The sequence below is a fragment of the Trichomycterus rosablanca genome, chromosome 14 (genome assembly GCF_030014385.1).
Source record: "Trichomycterus rosablanca isolate fTriRos1 chromosome 14, fTriRos1.hap1, whole genome shotgun sequence".
Classification (NCBI taxonomy): Eukaryota; Metazoa; Chordata; class Actinopteri; order Siluriformes; family Trichomycteridae; genus Trichomycterus; species Trichomycterus rosablanca.
In genome coordinates, this window is record NC_086001.1 from 12,977,488 (window position 1) to 13,001,342 (window position 23,855).

The 23,855-nt window shown below is 38.5% G+C and overlaps 1 protein-coding gene across 1 annotated transcript in view; it reads left to right on the forward strand.

Annotated features, from left to right (window-relative positions):
• Window positions 1-23,855, forward strand: part of rtn4b (reticulon 4b) — a 44,934-nt gene that overhangs the window by 17,147 nt on the left and 3,932 nt on the right. Inside the window, exons 4-7 of the mRNA XM_063008339.1 lie at window positions 18,046-18,253; window positions 19,446-19,584; window positions 21,745-21,814; window positions 22,975-23,021. Coding sequence (XP_062864409.1) covers window positions 18,046-18,253; window positions 19,446-19,584; window positions 21,745-21,814; window positions 22,975-23,021 — 464 coding nt within the window. The remainder of the gene's footprint in view (window positions 1-18,045; window positions 18,254-19,445; window positions 19,585-21,744; window positions 21,815-22,974; window positions 23,022-23,855) is intronic.

Consider the following 23,855-nt stretch of genomic DNA (forward strand, 5'->3'; position numbering starts at 1 on the left):
TGTCTTCCGCTGCTGAGAGATACCAGATTGCATCCGAGGAGAGCACGTCGCTGTACACACCTTTTCCGACACGTGTACAGCCCCCCTCTTCTCGCCCCTGCTTTCTGCACAGGCGTCTCTTCCGCCAATCAGGGTCCTTACACAGTGTATGAAGACCCACCCACCCACACATAGTCCGGCCCCCATCCTGCACTGCCAATTATGCCCGCCAGATGGTGCCCAGCCGACCGGTGGAGTTCAGAAACTCGGTGCTGGTGTGCTAGCGGAATATCCCGCTGCGCCACCTGGGCGCCCTCTTGTCATTTTTACAAATGCTAAGAAGAAATAGATAACGTTATGGGACATGGACATTTCCTATTTACAAATTTTCAATGTTTATGTTCCTGTTCATTGAAAGTCCATATGTTTAAATTGTTCAAATAATACATGAACATTTTTCTGCTTTTTGTTAAAAGACAAATCCATGGTATATCATTACCGTCAAACAAAATGCTTGAATTTTCTCACTAATTGAGTCATATTTGTGCAGTGTTGCCAAAAGGTGTCTCCATGACGTTTTCCAAATTTGGCCTGCCACGTCATTTTATGTGGCCCGCGAGAACTTAAAAGACATATGATTGTCTTAAAATACACTGTAAAATCTTCCACAATGCATGTCAATTTTGTGACCCACAAAGTGACCGCATCCCGCTACTAGATGGCAGTGTTTCCATATCAGCGATTAACTGAGGCAGTTTTCCAACAAGTGATGTTGAGAAATATTTACAAATAATCCTAAAATGTAGAAGAAGAGAAAATTTAAGCTGAAGGAGGTAATTTAATAAAAGATGGGAAAGTGAAAACAAGTTTGTGCTTCAAGAAGAAAATCCAGTACGTCCCGTGTTATGAGGCCGTGTCTGTGGTAAAGGAGTACAATATAAATGTAGATATAAGTTATAAATATACAGTATAAATTTGGCATTTTGACACCAAACACAGAATTTAGCCTCCAAGAATAACAAGTTGTCCAAGACTTAAAAGGCAGCCTGCAATCACAGCAGGATACGTTATAATCGGCCCTTTGAGGGCCACCATAATGCAGACATGCCCCTCGGTGAAAATGAATTTGACACCCCTGACGTAAGGCAATAATAGTTCTTCAGACAGTGTCACTGGTGTAAACTGACATCACCCGTCCCAGCTAAACTCCATACAGAGTAATGGACATTACTGCAGTAAATACGTGTTAGTACAGTGACGCTGCCGTAAACAGATGTCTGCTTTGAACCAACAATAACCGGATGTTCCTGTAACACCACGGCTGTAAACAGAGCAAAACTGCTAAACAATGTAAAGGACTGGAAATGGATACTGAGTTGTGTAATAGAGCCGATACTGATGCATTAAATTAGCCCTGAATTGGCGCAAAATTTCTTGCATAACATTATAACATTCATAGTAATTAAGGTAAATGCATACACATTGTAATGTCATTATATATTTATTTTGCAACTCATTTATTTTAATTACTTAATTTTTTTAAATCTATTTATCATAAGTTGGACACATTGGATACATCTGTTTGATAAGCATTTTAACACTTATTTAACATTTATTATGACCAAAACTATTAAAATTGTTAGATATTTGTTACGAAAACAATGTATATCTGTCTACAATGTGCATTTTAAGGAGAAGGGCATTTATGGATGTGTGTGGGTGGGAGAAGAAATGGGCAGGGGAGGGCAGGAGCTGCTGCGTCAGTGAATTTGGAGGTTCACTATGCCAGCAGACAGTCGGCTGACTCCAGGCCTGCAGCTTGAGAGAGTGCAAGAGAGGGAGAGAGAGAGAGAGAATTGAATTGAGCGAGCAAGAGAGATAGCAAGCTCGCTGCAGTCATTTCACTTAAGGGAGCCCGTCATTACGAGTTGTTCCCTCGCCCCACCCGCCACTGCAGCTCAACGCTCCTCAGTCGGCCTGGAATGCCAAGCTGATCCCCTGCAGATCTGCCCTTATGAACGACAGGGAAACTATGGACAATCAGGAGCAGCCACCTTCTACCCAGCCTTCACCTAACTGGAAACACACTGGTATTAAGTTTGAGTTTATCATCAGATGGAGTTGTGAAGTTTGACTCTGTTGCGTTATATGAAAGTGTTTGTAATCGGTCCAGGTGAAGTGCTAGATCAGAGTTCTTGCCAGTTTCTGTCAGGTGTGATATATCAGAGTTAATTAAACTTTAAGTCTGATTGATTGACTTTTAATTATAACCTGATCTGTCATGAACATGTGCTCGCATGCTAGATGGACCTTTGGACCCAGCGTAGCTTTGCTGTCATGCCAGAGTTTATGTGTTCAAAGGTTTTGAGAGAGAGAGAGCTAAACGGTGCCAAAAGTAACTGCAGCACTGCAGTAATTTGCCAATATTTGCATACAGTGTATTTGCCGTTTGGTAGCTTTTTCTGGTGCAGTTAGAACATGCTGGGCTGCAACAGTACACTTGTACCGGCCTGCATTCCACCTACAGTTTCCAAAAATGTCCTGGTGTTTTATGAGTAAGACTTGTGTATAAAACAGTAAGAGATTCTCATATTTATTGAGAAGACAACTTTCCGCTTTGTTTCGGCAGTGTGTGTCGGCTGATAATCATGAGTCTTGCCTTTGCGACAGATCAGAGATGGAGTGACACTTTGCACTTTCGTTGCAACAGTAAGGGCATTGTGCTCAGGGTCAGCTCTGTTTGCCACACTGAAGTGATGGTTGGGTATTACAGTTAATATTGACTGGTTGTTGCTGAGTGGCGTAGCAGACACTAAACTTAATTTCATCACAATAATTACATAACGTCAACATGAAATCTGTTTAAATATGATGAACAGTGGTTGGCACATCAAAGCCTTGGCCAATTGCAAGTCGTGGCATTTTGTGGAATGGAGTTATTTAGTCTGTTGGTTGTTTTGTCTTTATAAAGTCATTTAGACTGTTGTCTTTAATATGTGGCACTAACAATGACTAAAAGCATGACAGAATATAAATGTATTATGAGAAACTTCTTAAAATGAAAACTCCTTAAAATGTTCACATTTTCTTTACACATTTTGCTTCCCAATAAGTAAGTAAAAATAAAAAGGAAACAGTTTAATTGTAATTAACGGGGTAAACAAAAGAAATCAATCTTTATAATTTATTACTGGCAGGATTGTTCAAGTTTGATCGACAATATATATTCCATTGTGGGGTTTTTTGGCTTTGTGTTTTTGGGTAGTCGTTGTGCTGAGAGATGAACACCCTGCCCATTTTCACTGTCTACCAGGAGCCTTCACATTTTCTCGAATCTTTCATTTTCTGGGTCTATTTGGCACAATTTGTTTTTCTTTAACCTTGAACAATTGCTCTTCCCACTGAAGAGACACACCCCAAACTGCGTAGTGTTGCCACCACTACAATTGCTTTGGGGCATTCTGGATGGTGTGTTGTATTTGGTTTGTTTAAAACATAAACATAGCACTTGGAATACAGTCCAAAAGTTTTAATTCTAACCTCATCTGACCTCAGAATCTTCCCAACCCAGTATTTTAGCCTTTTTGAAAGCACGTTTTCAACCATGCCATTACTATGCACTACTATTAATTAGGATTGCAATTTTCCAATTTCTTTTTTCGATAACGACCATCATTTGTCAATGGTTAACCAATAACTACCTGCGTATAGCATCCCAATACAATATAAAACACAGAACTGATTTTCATATCAGTTTTATATCAAGTGATACATGCACAGCATATGTAGTAAAGATAAACATTTAGATTGTAGGTTGTAGGTAATTACAAGTTTTTGTAATGCTAATGCTGTTGCTATTTATTGAAGCAACATTAGTGTGGATATTATAAGATGATAAGTGGAGAAAAAAAAACACAAATACTACAAAAAAAGCAGTTAGGCTGATTACCAATAGATTTGGATTTGATTTTAAATGAATATGATCACCTAATCACATCATTTACCTGTCACTGTACACTTTATCACATAATTAAGTAAAACACGTTTGCACAGTTGTCAGAGATTCATTAAAAAACTTTATCAAATACAGAAATCTCTTTTAGAATCCTTAAATGATTGACACTTGGGTGGTCTAATATGCTACCGTACTGCAGAGTGTTCGAATAACAGCAGAGCCACCGGGCGCCCACACAAACACAAATAGTCATGTTTGAGGGAAGGAAGGTCAGATTGGGGTCTTTTTCCACTGCAATATGCGATTCACAGTTGGGAACTGGAAATGACTAGATTGGAAGATAAAAGGGGACAAAAAGAGAGAACTTTCTTACATCTATATACAGTATAAGACCATTCTTGCCCAGATGGCCAATTAACCCTCTTTTATTTCAAGATTATCAAGACCACTGTGGTTCTGGGAAACAGTCAAAACCCTAGATATTGTTTTATATCCATGTCCTGATCTGCTCTGTTAGATTACAGAGATCCACAGACAGATCCTTCATGGTTTGGTTTTTGTCCTGACAACATAGTGTACGTTGTGGGCCCTTATAGAACCCGGTGTGTACTTTTCTAAACTATGTTCAGTTAGTTTGAATTGAAACAAGTAGAGTCCAGTTAAGTTCAAGACACATTTCAAGCAAACATGGTTAGTTGGTTAGTTAAAGCAAACATGGTTCCCCTTGACCACAATGAGTCAAGTGCCACAGCAGTGGGTCTGGAATTATAGATTTTAGTTTTTGATTTTTATTTAATTAAAGAGAATTAAGAAGCATTTTGTAGTTCTACAATTACTGACTGTGGTCCATCTGTTTCTCTACATGCTTTGTTAGCCCCATTTCATGCTGTTCTTCAATGGTCAGGACCCCCACAGGACCACCACAAAGCAGGTATTATTTGGGTGGTGGATGATTCTCAGCACTGCAGTGACACTGACATGGTGGTGGTGTGTTAGTGTGTGTTGTGCAGGTATGAGTGGATAAGACACAGCAATGCTGATAGGGTTTTTAAACACCTCACTGTCACTGCTGGACTGAGAATAGTCCACCAACCAAACATATCTAGCCAACAGCACTTGTGACCACTGATGTATGTCTAGAAGATGACCAACTCAAACAGCAGCAATAGATGAGCGATCGCCTCTGACTTTACATCTACAAGGTGGACCAACTAGGTAGGAGTGACAGAGTGGACAGTGAGTGGAAAAACTCCAGCAGTGCTGCTGTGTCTGATCCACTCATACCAGCACAACACACACTAACACACCACCACCATGTCAGTGTCACTGCAGTGCTGAGAATCATCCACCACCTAAATAATACCTGCTCTGTAGTGGTCCTGTGATGGTCCTGACTATTAAAGAACAGGGTGAAAGCAGGTTAAAAAAGTATGTAGAGAAATAGATGGACTACAGTCAGTAATTGTAGAACTACAAAGTGCTTCTATATGGTAAGTGGAGCTGATAAAATGGACAGTGAGTATAGAAACAAGGAGGTGGTTTTAATGTTATGGCTGATTGGTGTATATTTATTCAAAATCAAGTTCATCACAAATAAAATGCTCAAAAATAATGTGTTTATTTTTATATATAAATAGATGTGGTTTTAAGGTTTGGGTTAAATTCAGTTGTGGCTAAAAAGCCTTAAAGTTACTTTGGGTATAATTTAGATTTCATCGGGTTGTTTAACTGTAGAGTTCATCTGGCTTAATTTTGTAGTAAGTTATTTACCATTTCACCTGTTTGCTGTTTCAATTTCAGGTGATTAGATGAACTCTGGACATTTTATTAATACTATTTTACAAATATTATAAATTTTTTCACAGTAATACACTGATAGCAAGCTAGCATTAGTCTGTGTGATTTTAGTTAAAACACAGTGCAACAGCTCAGAGCGAATAACAGTTAAAAAAATTTCATAGGAATGCTAATGATAACCTGGCTAACCAATAACTGACACAGACACCATTGTTCAATTAATGCTGTGGGTTAAAAAGACCCTTTCAATTCATTTTTAACAAGTGACGCTTGATTTAAACTAAGAGAAGAGCTAATGAGAATTTTGACTGTTAATTTGAGACTCGCCCATACACCCTCAAGGTGCTCAGACTCATTTTAAGAAAGCGCCTGCTTTTATATTATTCAAATCATCAATGCCTGAACTAGTGAACAATAACAGTCAGAAGATATTTTGTGTCAGCATGAGTCTGAATGCATGTCAGCTACTATTCTATATTACTGTCATGTTCACCATGTTGTGCTTTTATTAACTAAATTATTAAGAAACCGTGCATTTACATTTTGATGGGATGCAGTATGCTTGTCGGTTATCTGATAATTGTTATAGTGCATTTACACCTTTTTTTACTTACAGAATGGTGTAAATTTGAATAGCTAGTTTAGCTTTCTCACTCACTCTGAGACTATTTCTCTAAGTATGCAAAAGTAGCTACCAAATTTACTATAGTTTTATTTTGCTTTATTACAAATTTGTGCAGCAAACACTGTTTCTGTACTGCACTGTGCCATGTTTTGTAGGTGGAAAAAGTGATTTTGAGGTTGTTTGTATAAAATAGCTGCCAGGTGAACTGTTAACAAGCCCTGCTTAGCATTTCCAGGACTCTGTTTGTCAGGAAACTATTCTTTCTGGAACATAGGACACTTGGCTTTGATCAAATTATTTCATTATGTTCACCGAATGTTGATTAATTTGTAATACAAGGAATGAATAGTAACAAAAATTGTATACAGTTTCTCTATATGCCATTTTTCTTGGTATCTGAGTTTGGAATGGGCACCTGGGTGTGGAATTTTACCTTCCCTCCCCACAGAAGGTGAACTGGCTACATTAGGGTGTGAAGTGAATGTTTGAGAGTGTTTGCCCTGCAGTGGATTGGTGTCCTATCCAGGGCGTGTGCCTGACCCGACATTGTTCTTAAGTAGACTCTAAACCCACCCATATCTGTATAAAGTGGTTACTAATCATAAGTTTGCTGCTATTACATTAATTCTGCTATATAATCTTTATATTTGTAGTTTGTTAGTTCTATGAAATGCCTTTAAACCTTTATTTAATGGACAAAAGTACCAGGAAAATATTTTCAATGTTTCACTGCCAAACCTAATTGTATTTTGTAATTATAAACAGTTTTGAATTTGATTTCTGAGACCCTCAATAAAAGTTTGGAGAGGAGCAAAATAAAAGTGAAAAGTTGATCAAATATTCAGGTTACATTATTTTGAAACATTCCACCCATAGCAGGTGAATTGGTAACAGGTGGGGGTATTGTAATTGTATATAAAAGGAGGATCCACCCATAGCAGGTGAATTGGTAACAGGTGATGGTATTGTAATTGTATATAAAAGGAGGATCTACCAAAGGCTCAGTCTTTGCCAGTTTAGACTTCTTGTAGCTCTTTGTTCCACCTCGTAAGAGAATTGTCACTCAGTTCACAATTGCTTTGGAGCAAAGACAGTGGAATGGACGTACTCCAAAATAGACGTACTCTATACCAGAGACAATAAGGACTGTCCAGACTGTTATCAGCGAAAGATTCAGAAGCCAACATCTGTCATCATATGGGGGTCCATTATTGCCAAAATTTTAAAGAGACATATGCTGTCATGGAGGAGACATATTTTCATGTAAAGTCCAGTTTAGTTTAGTAAGACCATTATCAGATGTCAGACCTCATTCTGCACACTTTACAAAAGTGTGGCTTTGTAGACACGGAGTGTACGTGTGTGACTGGCCTGCCTCCTATTAAAAATGTATGGTGCATCATGAGGTGAATTAGACAACAACGACCCCGGGCAGTCTTGTATCAGGCAAGAATGAGCTAAAACTTTCAAAATTATTAATACGGCCGCTCAGGTGGCACAGCGGTAAAGACACACGCTGCAACCAGAGCTGGGATCTCGAATACATCGTATCGAATCTCAGCTCTGCCTGCCGGCTGAGCGGCCGCATGAACAACGATTGGCCTGTTGTTCAGATGGGCCGGATATGGGTGTCTCTCTGTCAGACTGGTGCAGTTACGACCTCTGCTGGCTGATTAGAGGCGCCTACACAGAGATGAGAAAAGAGTGCTCTCAGGGTGTGTCTTTCCGTACACAACGCTAGGTGGCACAACACTCATCAATGTGTGGGTGATAAGATGCATACGGTTTGCTGCCCACGTGTCGGAGGGGGTGTGGGTTAGCTTCGATCTCCTCGGTCAGAGCAGGGATCGGCAGAGGAAGCATGATGCAATTGGACACGCTTAAAGGGGGAGAAAAGGGGCAGAAAATGCATTAAAATTAATTATTAATACAAAGAGAATAACTACTGATACATGTACACACACATTCAAGACTAAAACAAGTCAAGCTTAAATCATTAGCTGTTTTTACATTAACTGTGTTTAGCTGACTGAAGTGTGTAAGTTCTCTTTTTAATGCATTTTTGTAGTTGTATACAATTACCTGATCACAATTCGCCTCCTCCACTGCTGCCGACCTTCACTCCTAACCAAGGAGGACTATCACATGCCCCCTCTGACATATGTGTAGTACCTGACCACTTCTTGGGTGTGTTCGAAAAGCTAGTGCGCTCTCTACATAGACAGCATTGTACGTCATCCTATGTGCACTCCCGAGAAGAAGGCTGTTCGAAATCCTAGATGCCTTAATATGCTGTCTACTAAGGCGTCTTATAATTTCAATGTTATTTTGACTCAAGAACGAGTGAGCATCGGAAGCGTCCTTAGTGATCAAGGCAATCCCAGCATTCAGTGCGGCAGCTCTTCTCTCACAGAAAAATAAAAAAAACATGGCTGACGGTGCGGAGAAACGAACTGAGTTATTTTCAAACGTAAATAAATTATTATTGATTTTAAATTTGTATAAATTGCACAAGTGTTTTTATTTGCAGGTTCGGGCTTGTCAGCGAATTTAATCGTTTTCGGTACACGGAGCGTGCTGTGCCACCCCATCCCATTGGTTTGAATGGCAAGATGCTAACTGTTAGCTTTGTAAGCGAAACCCGATTTTATCGCTGTCTAAGTAGTGCGTTCGATTAACCTGACTTATAAGTCATTGACTTATTAGTATCCTCTCTACTGAGGCAGCTGCCTATGTAGGCAGTAAGACAGCAAGGCAGCTCCCTAGGTTTTCGAACACACCCCTTATCTCCGTCTCATTGTGCAGGCGCCATTTAATCAGCCAGTAGAGGTCGTAATTGCAGCAGTTATGAGAAATGCCTTTTGATGGTCCCACCCTTGGATGAGCCTTTTATTATCAGTAAAGGCTGTATTAATAATAATAATTATTATCTAGTGGTCTGGTGTGTCTGGGCTGTTCGGGGCAGATTCGGGACAGATTAAGCTTTATCTGTAGTCACTGTCTGTAAGCAGTTTGGTTTGTTCTCCAAATGCCAGTGTGGGTTTCCTCTTAACTGTTACAAACTGTCACTAGTATGGTTAGTAAAGTGAGAGAAAGACATGCAGACATTCTGACCCTCAACTTTCAAACCTGAAAACTGGAATTTTGCTGAATTTAATAACTGAATTAGTAGCTAGAACAGTTACGTGTGTATTTACACGGTGAAAGTATATAGAAGTTGATTAATGTGGACAGTAGTTAGATTGTAGAGCTTGTTGAAGTGAAGCGTTTGTTTTTGCTCTGTGAAACGGTCCTTTGTTTTGCTGCGTGGACGCGCACTGGTGCGTGCAGCAAGGACGCGTGAACGCGCTCAGATGCTCGCTCTCGCTGGGTAGCTCTCGGTGCTGGGCTCGTGCGGGCGGCGCAAGATGGACGCCAAACGGGGTCGGTGATCTATGTCCTTTTTTATGCAGATGTACATGTATTATTATTTAGTCTCTTTGTATGGATTGTAATATGTTAGCTTATTCCCGTTTGTGTCTGTGTGTCAGGGGTAACTGTAATATTCAGTGTTGACGCCAGCCGTTAGGTCACATTGTGCATGGCGGACGTGCTGCAGGAACAAGTGTCGGTCAGGGTGGAAATAATGATGATGATAGATTTTCTGGAGGTAATAAGAATCGTGCTGGATGTAAATCTAGACTGAGGGCTGATGTTGATTTTAATATGACATGCTGTAATGGCGCCAGCTTCTCCCTGGCTGAGGCTGTTCGAGCTATTAATAGACACCCAGCAGCTAGTCGGTGCTTAACCATATGTAGTCAATCCTATTGAGGAAGGGTCAGTCTTACCCCTCCAGCTCCCACTGCCCTTTAACACTGGTGCAATCAGACTGTATAATGGTCTAACTGCATGCAAACATGGCTACTAAACATGCAAAACAGCACATCTACTGTTGTATAATAGGGTTTACTAATAGTATTCTAGTTTAATACTGTATTAGAATGATGATACTGTAGTATACTATGATTTACATTAGTGCTACTATGGTACTATGTCTAAGGAATACCCAAGTTAAATCATTTTATAAAGGCCTTATAATAAAAGGTTATATATATATATATATATAAAGGCTTATAAATAAATTATGGCAGTAAATATGGATTGTACATCTTCATTGATCAAAATCTGAACCATTACAGTACCATAATTTGTGGTAAAGCATGGTAATTATGGTTAGGACCTTAAACATTGTAATACTGTATTAGTATGATGATACTGTAGTATACTATGGTTTACATTAGTGCTACTATGGTACTATGTCTAAGGAATACCCAAGTTAAAGCATTTTATAAAGGCTAACACAGGGTGTCCCAAAATGAACTGACATTTAAATGTTTTAATAAAACAAATTTTTTATTTGAACATTAATAATGTTTTTGCTTTATTTAAAAACATGTATGAAACAAAACATCTGACAAATGACCGCCTCGACCGTGGCAGCACATGTTCACTCTTTTGATGAAATTTCTTCTTTGAGGTCCTCAATGGATTGTGGTTTGTTGGTGTAGACTTTATCCTTAAGATAACCACAAAGAAAGAAGTCTAACGGCGTCAAGTCACATGATCTTCACATCACCATTTTTAAAGTGCATTTTTACAATTTCTACGCGTTGTTCGATTGTGTACCCTTTCATGATTTAACCTCAACGTTTACTAATGACAGCAATTTAAAAATCTCTAACTCTGGTTTTGCTGTGAAAAAATGGCGGCAAATTTAAACTGTCAGTTTATTTTGGGACACCCTGTATTATAAATGAATTATGGCAGTAAATATGGATTGTACATTTTCATTGATGAAATTCAAAATCTGAACCATTATAGTACCATAATTTGTGGTGCTGCATGGTAATTATGGTTAGGACCTTAAACATTGTAATACTTTTATGATTTTATTATTGTGTTACATAGTAACTACAGCTATCAGGAAGGTTATTATCCAGTACTGAGTCTGGGTATTGGTTGTAATCTGAGGCTAGAGTAACATATGTGATAGGAGTGAAATTTCTAATAAGACCAGTGATCAGGACTATGATATTGCCATCATTTTACTGTGCTGCTTCAGTTACCCATGGATAATATATTCCAAGTTTTAATAAATCATTGATACTTGTAAGCAGTGTTCTAATACTTCATGCTTTTATTTTACACTCACATTTCCTTATTAAAGCTTAACAAAGTCTTAATTTTTGGATGGACGTGCTTGTGTGGTTGTACCATGTTGTTAGTGTCTGTTGTTATGTTCAAAAGCTGTCTGCATCAAACTATTGATAATGATCAAAATAAGATAAGATAATGAAATGACCTGGTGCTTCTCACTTAGTCATTGACTCCTTCTTTGTAATTATACATTAGTAAATGCCCTTACACACTCAAGTGTAGATGTTTTACAACGCAATGCCTGTCTGATCCAACCAAATGTATTGGTTCTGCTTACTAGTTTTACTCATTTAGGGAGCACTATTGGTTTAGAAAGCAAGAAGCTGCAAACCAGGTATTAAACCTAGTCTTTGACTACTTTAACAGCATTCCTACACCATTACAAAAAACATGAAAACTTTGAGACTTTGGGAATTTTCAAATGACCACAGGACAAAAGAAAAATTTGTAAACAGTACAACAAAGACATACTTAATGTGTCTACTAATCAACTTTGTGTATCTACATTTATTCTTAATTTAATGGCAACACATTACAAAAATGTTGGGATTAGGGCATGTTTACCACTCGTACATCAACCATCTGTGATTGTTTAGAAACTGACACCATTATTGTTATTGTGAATGTAGAGGTAGAGGTCTGTTTAAATTCCAATATATTTTTTTTCAATAGATACAGCTTTATAACCTATGGTGTTGTCTAAAGCATAACGTAACACATGACATTGCGCCCAACCTTAAATGGTATATTTATGCTACAACCATAGTTAATAAAAAGGTGAAACAACACGAGTATCACTAATATTACCATCATTTTACAGTCTTGTGTAATTTAACTCACTAACATTATTAACTTAACATTGAAATAAATTAAACCGTAGTAACCATTGTCTGTACACTGTAATTGTTTATTATGCCAAAACCCATGGCTTCATTTTCTCTGGCCATGTATAGTTGATTGGATTTAAGAAGACGAGCTCTAGTGTCTCCTTGCAGTCTGTTAATCTTTGTTCTAAATTTACTTGTGTGTGGATTTAATCATCTATTGATGATTTATTAAAGCTGCACTTGACAGATCATACAAAGTGAAATACCACGTTACTTTGCATACAAAACAAATTTGCTAGAGGTGCAGTAAACATGATTTGCATAGTCAATTGGAGCCTGAAGGCCTTCACACTCGTCTCAGGGTTAAACCTGTCTCTGACATCAGCAAGTCAAAAAATAACCTCTTTAAGATCTAATGCTCGACTGACCCATCTGGAATGGCTAATGTCACCCAAGCGCTACATTTAGAAGTGGTGCAGTCGTAGTAGGTTTCCATCCTCCTGTATTTATACAATACAAATGTTAAATTCCTGAATGGGGAGAATACTAGAAATTTAAAAGTTTGCAAAAATGACGTAAGTTAGTCTCATGTTTTTTTTTATATGATACACAACAGTAGGTCATTGAAGCACAAAACATTTATTTGTCTTTGCTTTTTTTCCTGGCCACTAATAGTGAGCTAAAGAAAAAAGTTTTTTAAAGTCCTAAAAGCAAGATGGTTGGTATACCTCCGATATTAATTTATATTAAGTATTTTTTGTAAAAAGGAATAAGTAATGAAATAAATAAATGCAGTGAATAAGCAGGTAATGCCTAGTTCACACTACACGATTTTTGCCCTTATTTCCGCTCGCCGACTGGTCCGGTGCTGGATTTGCCGGCTCGGGAGCAACTTGGCAATCGAAGAGAGATATCTAGCATGTTAAATATCTGGATCTGAGTCGCACAACTGGCAATGAGTGCTATGTCCAACAGCCAATGAGAACGCAAGATACGGGGTGAGGGTAAACACAGGGAAGGAGTTGTAGAAAGGTAGGACAGGGGAGTAATATAGTTTATATCAGAATACATCAGCACACACACAAGTTTTACAGTATTTCTGACCTTATCGTTCTCTACAAAACATAACACCAAAATTGCATTGCAAAAAATATTTATTAACCTCCAACTCGCTATAGAACAATCCATGCTATTCATGTAGCCAAATCCACTCAGATTCATTTATTTTTCCTCTTTGCTGTTACGTGCACATCAGCGCACAAACTTTGATCGCTCGCTACTTGTTGACGTGCGTTTTTGGACGCGGTATCATTAAACCCCTCGTCACTTCTCGCGTTTGTTTTCGTGACAGAACATAGTTTGGGAGACCAGAGAAGCTCGCCTGCGATTCCAGTTGGTGATAGATGGCGTAGTGTGAAACCCCCTATCACCAATCAGTCGTGTAGTGTGAGAGACTACCGATTACAAGAGATCCAGTCGTGTAGTGTGAACTGTACAGCAACCTGACGACTTGAAAAGTTGTGTAGTGTGAACTTGGCATTATCTGCATATGTGTAAAATAGGCTACTGCACTCCTAACCACACAAAATTTTTAGATCATTATGTTAGTATCTGATAAATGCATTGATAGTAATGCACTTATTCAGCATTTTTAAATCAATGCAAAATTATTCCTTTTTGTGTATATAGCATTTCTGCTTCTTTACATTGACTGATATGCCACCCAGGTCTTTCATTTAGAGATGGGACGATCGATCGGCTACGAATCGGTATCGGCCGATTTTTAATCAAAATATGCTATCGGCGATCGGACGATATTTCCTAAAAGTAGCCGATCCGATCGTGTGATATATAAAAGATCACGTTAAGTTAACAGCTCAGTGGATTGATCCAGACTTTGAGCTACGAAGCGCCAACCATCACCTCACCATTCATCAACCATCGTACAGAAACCACAGTGAAAGCTCTTCATGACCTAAAATAACATCATTAACATTGTGCATCATACATACGATGTAATTTTGCTGATTGTAATATTTACTTTAAAAAGATAATTCAACCCGGTCACATCTGAGCCGATTCTATCAGCACGTTATATAAACTCCTGGTTCACTTTGGTAAATCGTAAGCGGTTCTTACTTGTGATGTAGATGAGAACAGAAGACGTTACAGAGCCAATCAGAGGCAAAAGTTTATTCATTAGCAAATTCGTTAGTTCAGGATCATCTGCTAAACTTTTAGGATCATCAGAAACCTTTTAGCTGCTTAGACGGAACGAGTCTGACTCGGTTACAGATCTGTGGTAATAGCAGTTTAATGAAGCTTTTTAATGTAAGAGAGTCACACAAAATGTTCTGTAGTAGCTGGTGTTTATTTAAAACCACGACATTTAATTAATAACAGTAAACACGGAGAGATAACTGAGAAGAGAAACTTACGCTTCACATAAAACGAATCAACTCATGAATCAATGAATCACTTATAGCGATACTGTGAACAAAGCATCTCTTCTAAAGGCACACACACACACGCTGCTCCGGTTTATGTTCACTGTGAGGCTCTTTTTAAGTTTATTTATTGTATTTACTGCTACATGTTTATTAGGATTTTAACGTCATGTTTTACACTTTGGTTACATTCATGACAGGGGCGGTAGTTACTCATTACACAAGGTTCATCAGGTCACAAGTTTATATCGAACACAGTCCTGGACAACTTAGTGTCTCCAATTCACCTCGCTTGCATGTCTTTGGTTTGTGGAAGGAAACCCACGCAGATATGGGGAGAACATGCAAACAAGAAAACATACACAGAAAGGACCTGGATCGCCACACCTGGGAATCAAACCCAGGACCACCTTGCTGTGAGGCGACAGTGCTACCCACTGAGCCACCATGTCGCCCCGAAATCACAATTGTGTTGTTTTAAATGGTACAGCGGATTTGTACTGTTGCCCCCTCTCTGGTGCTGATATAAGAAGGGGCTTTGCCTCAATCTGCATACCACTAAATTGTCGTCAAATTATTAATTACAAAATTACTAATTAGGTCTGTTATTTGGGATGCCGCAACACAGCATTTGACCTTTTTTTGCTTTATCATCTCCCCAGTGTTAACAGAAGTGTTTAAGGATTAAAACCTAATGCACATAATCATTGTTACAGTTATACATATTGAGTAAGTACATGAGCACACTTTTCTTCAACAAGAGCATTAAATAATTAATAATAGAGGTATAACATCATCATAAATACATGTATTCATGTAGAGTACAGTGTTATCCTTTGCTTTCCATATTCCTTTGTGTTTTTTGTTAAAAGCATAACAGCGGCTGCTTAGTGGAACCGATTTGAACAAATAAACTTTTGTCTAAAGCACTAACCACTGAGCTACCAGTGCTAACAATGGTTTGTAAGCTGAGTAAGTTTACACTTATTCAGTGTGCTGAAAGCATTTATACAGTTCAAAAAGTTATCATGACCAGGACCATTTGTTCAGGCTAAAGCAAAGTTCACATGCCTGGCTGGAGTTTATGGGTGTGAACCAGTTTAGTCATTTCTCTGAGCAATATTTGGACATGATACATGATAGTTTTAAGGCGTGAGTGGCCATGTCTCTTCTCTGATAATGATAAGTACTTGAACTTATCTTTGATTTTGTTATCTATTTGGACTAACTTTTCATGCCTTCTTCACAACCTGGGCGTAGAGGCCATGACCAAAGATCATGTTTTCTTTATAGGGATTGATATGCATTGGGTTAACAGGCACAGATTTTTTAAATGAGTACAAAGGCCATGCTTTCTTCATCAGGACTGACTGGTTACCAGCAATATGGATAAATATTGTTAGAGGAACAGGAAAGGAACCATTAAGAACCCTTAAGTAGCTTACAGAAGTCTGAATGTTCTGGAGAAATACCTTTCTTATGGACCATGACTTGCTGGCACAATAATAATAAAAACAATGATAATAAAAAGCTGGATTAACTGTCATTTCCTCTCAGTTTTGCTTTGAACTGGACTAGCTGTGTGGTAATTATAGAAACTGCACTAATCTGATTAAAAAGAAAAAAAAACCTTTACACTAGCGGTCCACAACCTTTTTTGCAACACGGACCGGTTTCATATAAGATATAATTTCACGAACCGGCGGGGCGGGAGGATTTAAAATAGAATAACTATAGAATGGAAAATCAGTGGGAATCCTAAGTTGTTGTTTTTTTTTTTTAATCAACAAGATGCCGTTTCCACCTAGTGGTGATTGGAGACAATAACACCCAAAGAGTATTGGAAATTTAATTGCTCCTGTAGCAATCTCTAATTATTTATTCTTTCTGTGCGGCCCGGTAATAAATGACTCACGGACTGGTATCGATCCGTGGCCCAGTGGTTGGGGACCACTGATCTACACCATTAGTTAATCTTTAAATTACATAGTAATTATAATATATTGTAACTTGGTGTATATCTATCATATAGTGCAGATTAAAGGCCAAACATATTTCAGGAATTTCAGTATTTGTGCTTCTTAATTGTAATGTTTTGAGCAATGAAAATATATTTTTTTCTCTCTCCCTATTTCCTCCTACCCCATTATCATTTTGTTTGTCCTCATCCCTGTGAATTGTCTGTATGTCTTTATTATAAAGAGAGTACAACAGAAGATGAAATTTGTATATAACAGTCTAGACAACACTAACAAATTTAAATAATAAAAAATAATTTAAAAATTTTTTTAAATCTTTTTTTAGTTTTGATTGACAAATTAGAAAACTTGACTTCTACTCAATCCCTACCATGCTGATTTAAGAACTATGATGGAGTCACCCAGGTGGCGCAGCGGGATGTTCCACTAGCACACCAGCGCAGAGTTTCTGAACTCTTCGGTTTGAAACTCTGCGTTGCCACCAGTCGACTGGGCGCCATCTGGTGGGCATAATTGACAGTGCCTGCAGCAGATACTAATTGGCTACCGTATCTGCAGGGTAGGGACCGGACTATGTGTGGGTAGGATCTTCATACGTGTGTAACTTACTGTGTTAAGGACCCTGATTGGCTAGAAGAGGGCTGTGCACGTGTCTGAAGGGGTGTGTACAGGGTCCTTGGATGCAATCTGGTATCTCTCAGCAGCGGAAGACAGAAGACAGATCAGGAGGGAAAATGGGGAGAAAATGCATTTAAAAAAATTAATAAGAACTACGATGGAAATAAACAGTAAATATGGAAACTCGAGTAACTAGTTAGTTTTACTAGTTAGTAGTTACTAGTAAGTAGTAGTACTCGGTGGTAGTACTACTAGTTTACATTCTTCACCAAATATTATGTTCAAGTTAGTAGATTGTACCCTAATTAATTTTTGAATTTAGTTGGCCACTAAGGACTAGGAAATACAGCTATACAGAAAATACCTAAACTAATTATGTACTCTAACTATGTTTTCATTTGTATTTGTACATTTATTCCAAACATTTCTTCTTTGCTTAGCACTTCAGAGCAAAATTTTACATTCAGAAGACAAGAAGTTACATTGTCTTAGGTTGCATGCTTTTTCAAATGCATGATCTTTTTCAGTCATTTAATTTTCCATCTACTAGTCAAATAATGGAAAAAAGGCCTGGGTTATTGTTCCTGAAGCTAAAAGATGTATGTTCATGTTCCTACAGTGGTTGAGCTGCTGTACTGGCGTGATGTAAAGAACTCTGGCATCGTTTTCGGAGCCAGCCTCCTGCTCCTGCTTTCTCTCAGCGTGTGCAGCATCATTAGCGTGCTCTCCTACGTGGCCCTGGCCCTCCTCTCAGTCACCATCAGTTTTAGGATATATAAGGGCATCCTACAGGCCATCCAAAAGAGTGATGAAGGCCACCCGTTCAAGTAAGTCATGCTCTCTGTGGAATTTGTTTGTTAATTATTTTTCTGGAGCTGCGCTGGTGTGTGCTAGGGTTCTAGAGCCATAGCTGGCAGATCTGCTAACTAGGCCATGATAAGCTTCTCATTAAGATGTATTATAAAGTCTTTAGTGCTGAAAGAAACTGACTTTTAAATACCTACAGCAGGGGTGTCCAAACTACAGCCCGTTACCATTTTAGAAACAGCTCACGAGATATTTTAGAAATAAAATTAAACTTGGCCGCTATTAAGCAGGTTTAAAAAAACAGCTTGAACTGTTTGAACTCTGGGTGTCAATATGACATAAGACAAATCTAAAACGCTCCCCATCTTCTTTCCTCCGACTCAAAGCATTAAGATTACACCTACATTAACGTTCCAGGGTTTTCGGATAAACAGGGCGGCTCCAAAGAAACGAAAACTAGACAACCTGCAAATGCAGAAGATTTCAGGGGCGCTGGGAAAATGAATATATTTTCACTGAGTTCAGAGGGAAGTGGGTATGTCTATGAGTAAAACTGGCAAAATCCTAGTTTATACAACACTGTCAAGCATGGATTATTAGTCACTCAAATAAAAAAGAAAGTGTCATTGTTAAGAATCAAGTAGGTCTGTTTATATATATTTATCCACTAAAGCCGACCCCCACTCTGATTTGAGGAGAACAACGCTAACCCACGCCCCCTCCAACAAGTAGGCAGCAGCCGTATGCATTTTGTCACCCACACTAAGCGAGTGCATATATGCAAATCAGCCTTGTGTACGGAGAGACGCACCCTGATCTTTCCCCGCCTCTATGCAGGTGCCATCAACAAGCCAGCTGAGGTCGTAGTTGCATCAGTTATAAGGCTAATACCCCACCCCTATATGAACATCAGGCCAATCGTGGTTCATGTGGCCGCTCAGCCCAGCCGGATGAGCCTCGATACAATGTATTCGAAATCCCAGCTCTGGTACACTAGCGTGTGTTTTTATCGCTGCGCCACCTGAGTGGCGGTCTGTTATATTTTTATTTGTTTATTACAAAAGAGTCTGTGGCTCATGTTTGCATATTTTTTACTCCATCTGGCCCCCAACAAGAAAAGTTTGGACTCCCCTGACCAACAGTATCTTAGGAACAGTGGACCTAAGATATAAGGCCCATAGAGAATCAAAAAAAAAAATTTTCTTGGTGTAGGCTGTATCTGGAGCAGGAAGTCGCCCTGCCAGAGGATCTGGTCCATAAATACAGTGAAGTAGCCCTCGGCCGGTTAAACACCATCATTATTGAACTGCGTCGCCTCTTCTTGGTTGATGACCTGGTTGATTCTCTTAAGGTAAGACTCTTTGTTTTTTCCCATCCCTTATTTAATGTGAAGATAAGTTATTTTTGCTTAAACACCAAATAAATAACTCTGGTTCTTGTATAAGTAAAGGTGTTTCCTGAAGCTGCTGTGGGATGCCTTGGAAAAACATGTCGTCATTTGGGGGTTTTTGGACACGTCATACATACCTCATGAGTCAATTGACATTGCATGTCAGAATAAGACAGGAAAAAAAACTTCAACTGTCATTTTCTGGCTACTCAACACACAGATCTAATTAAAACCATATTAAATGATGTATAACTGACCAGTGTTGTATACACCGATCAGCCATAACATTAAAACCACCTTTTTGTTTCTACACTCACTGTCCATTTTATCAGCTCCACTTACCACATAGGATCACTTTGTAGTTCTACAATTACTGACTGTAGTCCATCTGTTTCTCTGCATGCTTTGTTAGCCCCCTTTCACCCTGTTCTTCAATGGTCAGGACTCTCACAGGACCACCACAGAGCAGGTATTATTTAGGTGGTGGATGATTCTCAGCACTGCAGTGACACTGACATGGTGGTGGTGTGTTAGTGTGTGTTGTGCTGGTATGAGTGGACCAGACACAGCAGCGCTGCTGGAGTTTTTAAAAATACTCAGCAGCATTGCTGTGTCTGATCCACTCATACCAGCACAACACACACTAACACACCACCACCATGTCAGTGTCACTGCAGTGCTGAGAATCATCCACCACCTAAATAATACCTGCTCTGTAGTGGTCCTGACCATTGAAGAACAGCATGAAAGGGGGTTAACAAAGCATGCAGAGAAACAGATGGACTACAGTCAGTAATTGTATAACTACAAAGTGCTTCTATATGGTAAGTGGAGCTGATAAAATGGACAGTAATTGTAGAAACAAAGAGGTGGTTTTAATGTTATAGCTGATCTGTGTATATATCCATTTTTAGTCGATCACCCCAAGCACTAAGGAAAATCTGCCACTTTTGACAGTGTTGCAAAGCCAGTATTTCTTGCATTGACATGCACTAAATGACTTAACAGCCTCAACTTTTAAGAAAGGCTTTGCACTATGATTTAAAACCAGAGTGGGTAAGTTCTGGCACAATTGACAATCCAATTAATGCTCATGATGTTAAGTAGAGTTGAGGTCAAGGTGCAGTGCAAACCAGGCAGGTTCACCTGACTTAAACACTCAATTCTATAAAATAACACTGAATGCTGTAGCATTATCATTTTACCAGTTGTTTACCATCTTCAACAAATAGACTTTACATCTGGCAACCCATGTTCGACATACAGATGCTAAAGCATGATTCTTTTTTTTTTTTTTTTTTTTTTTTTTTTTTTTTTTTTTTTTTTTTTTTTTTTTTTTTTTTTTTTTTTTTTTTTTTTTTTTTGGCTGCTTCTGTATTTAGGAGTTCCCACAGCGGACCAGACTTAACGTTTTTTTTACCCCAGGTGCTGTTCCTGATGCAACCCTTCTATTTCTATTCATGCTTGGGACCAGCACAGAGAGCACACTGACAAGTGCACCTCTCAATGGCTAGGCTGTTCCATCCATCAGCAGCTAGTGATTAAAAAGCAATGTCACATAGTGAACATGACACATTCTAAATGTAGATTTCAAACAGTCAGTAGTAGACAGCTTATTACAACTAACTACACAAAGTAATCAAATTATAAATGTGCATGCTGATAAGATAAGTGTAGTTAATATAAAATGTCAAACTTGACTTTTATAGTGGGACATTATGTTACACAGAGCTGTCAGGTTGTTCGGGTGGCTCTGTGGTCTAACACGCTAGTACATCACTGTGGAGTGTTCCACCGCTCACTCACCTGACTGGCTGTCCATACAGGCAAAATTTGCCGTGTTTGGGGAAGGGAAGGGTGGATGGGGTCTTCTTTCACTGCATCTGTGATGTGCGATCTCTGGGACTGCGTGAATAGGGTGGTCACATGGAGCTTATGGTGCGTGGTGAAATGGCTCTGTGTAGGAACCCAACTGGACAAGTGTTGGACGTGGCGTGTGGCTCTCTTTAGTCAGGAGCGGATTGGGAAATTAAAATGACTAGATTGGGAGGTAAAGAGGGAAAAATCACATCGACTACAGAATTAAACTGATCTTTGTGTTGTACCTTGTTTCGTTTCTAGTTTGCCGTGTTCATGTGGATTCTGACCTACATTGGTGCCTTGTTTAATGGACTCACTCTTCTCATCCTGGGTAAGACTTTCTCCACTGCATAGATTTGAATCAGGTTTGTGTTGAAGTTGGGGTCAGTGATTTGTTAGGTAAGGACACTTATTAATGTCCTCTTAATATTAATACAGAACAGTTTATACACACACACTTCCTAGTCTATAATCGTATGACAAGCTGCACTTCCAACAGCTTTATATGAATATCATCAAAGCAGAGTCCACACTTGACTCGACTTGCTTAATCAGGCGTTATTGGACTATCTGTTTGGTTGATATAAAAACTGTGGCCACACCTGCCGTTATTGGATGTTATGAACGACCAGGGTACATGTGCAAGGGTTTTTTAATAAGTGGCTTTTGCTGGCCAATGTCTTATCTTAAGGGCTGTTGGTTGCATGTTATGGCAATTCTGCAACAATGTAAGGTTGTTTTTTCTGGTTATTGGTTTTTCTGGTCTTGTTATTATTATAGTTTTTATAAGTAAGAACAGTAAAACATTAACACATTACAGTGTTAATTAAAAACAGGATACTCTGGAGGAAACGTCTGTCAAATTAATAACAAACATTTAAAATCTACCGTAAACTAGTGTTTTTTATTTCACTTTGAATCTGTAGTTAAGAGTGTCTCATGGTCCTGCTCATGAATGTCTAGAGCAGCATTCATAGAATGTATAAAAATGAACACTGGGTAGTGACAGCAGGTAGTCTGGGTACAACTTTTTTATAAGCGACCCACATTTTGTCCATTAATTTTTGTAGCGACCCAGGCAACACAAACAACGCATCTTACTCTCTCTGTTATGCTCTACAATCTTAACCCACTGTGGTTTACAATATGTAACATAAAGCCTCCACAAGGGGGTGTTTACATACCAATTTATGTGCCTGTTAAAATGTGTTTATTCAATTATTATTATTTTTCTCTGCAACCCGTTTTTAAAAAGCCCTGCTCTAGATTGTCACTAGCAAAATCAGGCACTGTGTATTGCCCTGTAAAGAATTGGCACACTTTTAAGAATGCTATCCTGCTTGTGTCTAGGTTGCACCGAACCCAATGCAGCCCTGGTCCAGATGAAGTGATGTCTAAAAATAAATACTAGAATTAAACAGATCTATGATGTAAAAAAAATCTTTACTGAACTAGTTATTTAGAGTAAAAGATTTCTCTTTTTTTCTTCAGGTCTGGTTGGAGCATTCTCCTGCCCAGTTGTCTATGAAAAACACCAGGTTAGTATCATGGTATACTTGTCTTTAATGGTTAGGTCTTGAACAGAGTCCTGTACACTGTGAAATAAAAGCTTTTACATTAAATGGATAGATAGATTTGTTAAGATTTATTTTACTGTGAACATTCTTGCAATAAGTGATTACAGTTTTGTGAATGCACTGTTTATTTTCAAATTTGTATGATTGTGTGTGTTTACTAAAAAAAATACTGAGTAATATAAAATGGGCATTGCACACTCAGTTACTGGCATAAGTATACTGGCAGTATACTTAGATTTTATTCAGTACAGTGTTAAGGAGCATGTCTAATTAGTACAAGAAAGGGAAAAACAGCAATGCAATGATTTACAAATCACAAATAGTATAAAGACGAGATATTTATTCAGGTAATCAATTAACATTTTACAAATGCTTATACTAAAGTTGATGACTATAACACCCTCAAAGAAGTTTGGATATGTTTACCAGTGTGCTACATCATTTGTCCTGTTAAAGTACTGTAATAATTTGAGAACTGATTACAGCGGTAAACAGTGTTGTAAAAATGCTTCATTATGCCTCACACAATTTTGATAGAAGAGGTCCTGCACTCTCTTACTGTACGGTCACACTATTGATGCACGGGCAGAATGTAATTTGTCATCATCTATTTCACACAAGCATGAACGTCACTGAAACAGAAGTTGTGGGGATTTCTAAATCAGTGTTTATCCAATTCTCACAGCTAAAGGCTACCAGATTCACGTGTATTTGTAGGGTAGAGCAAATCTCATTGAAGGGTTTGAAGCTTGTTCGTGGCCAGTTTTAGTATTTATCAAAAAATTGAATATGGTA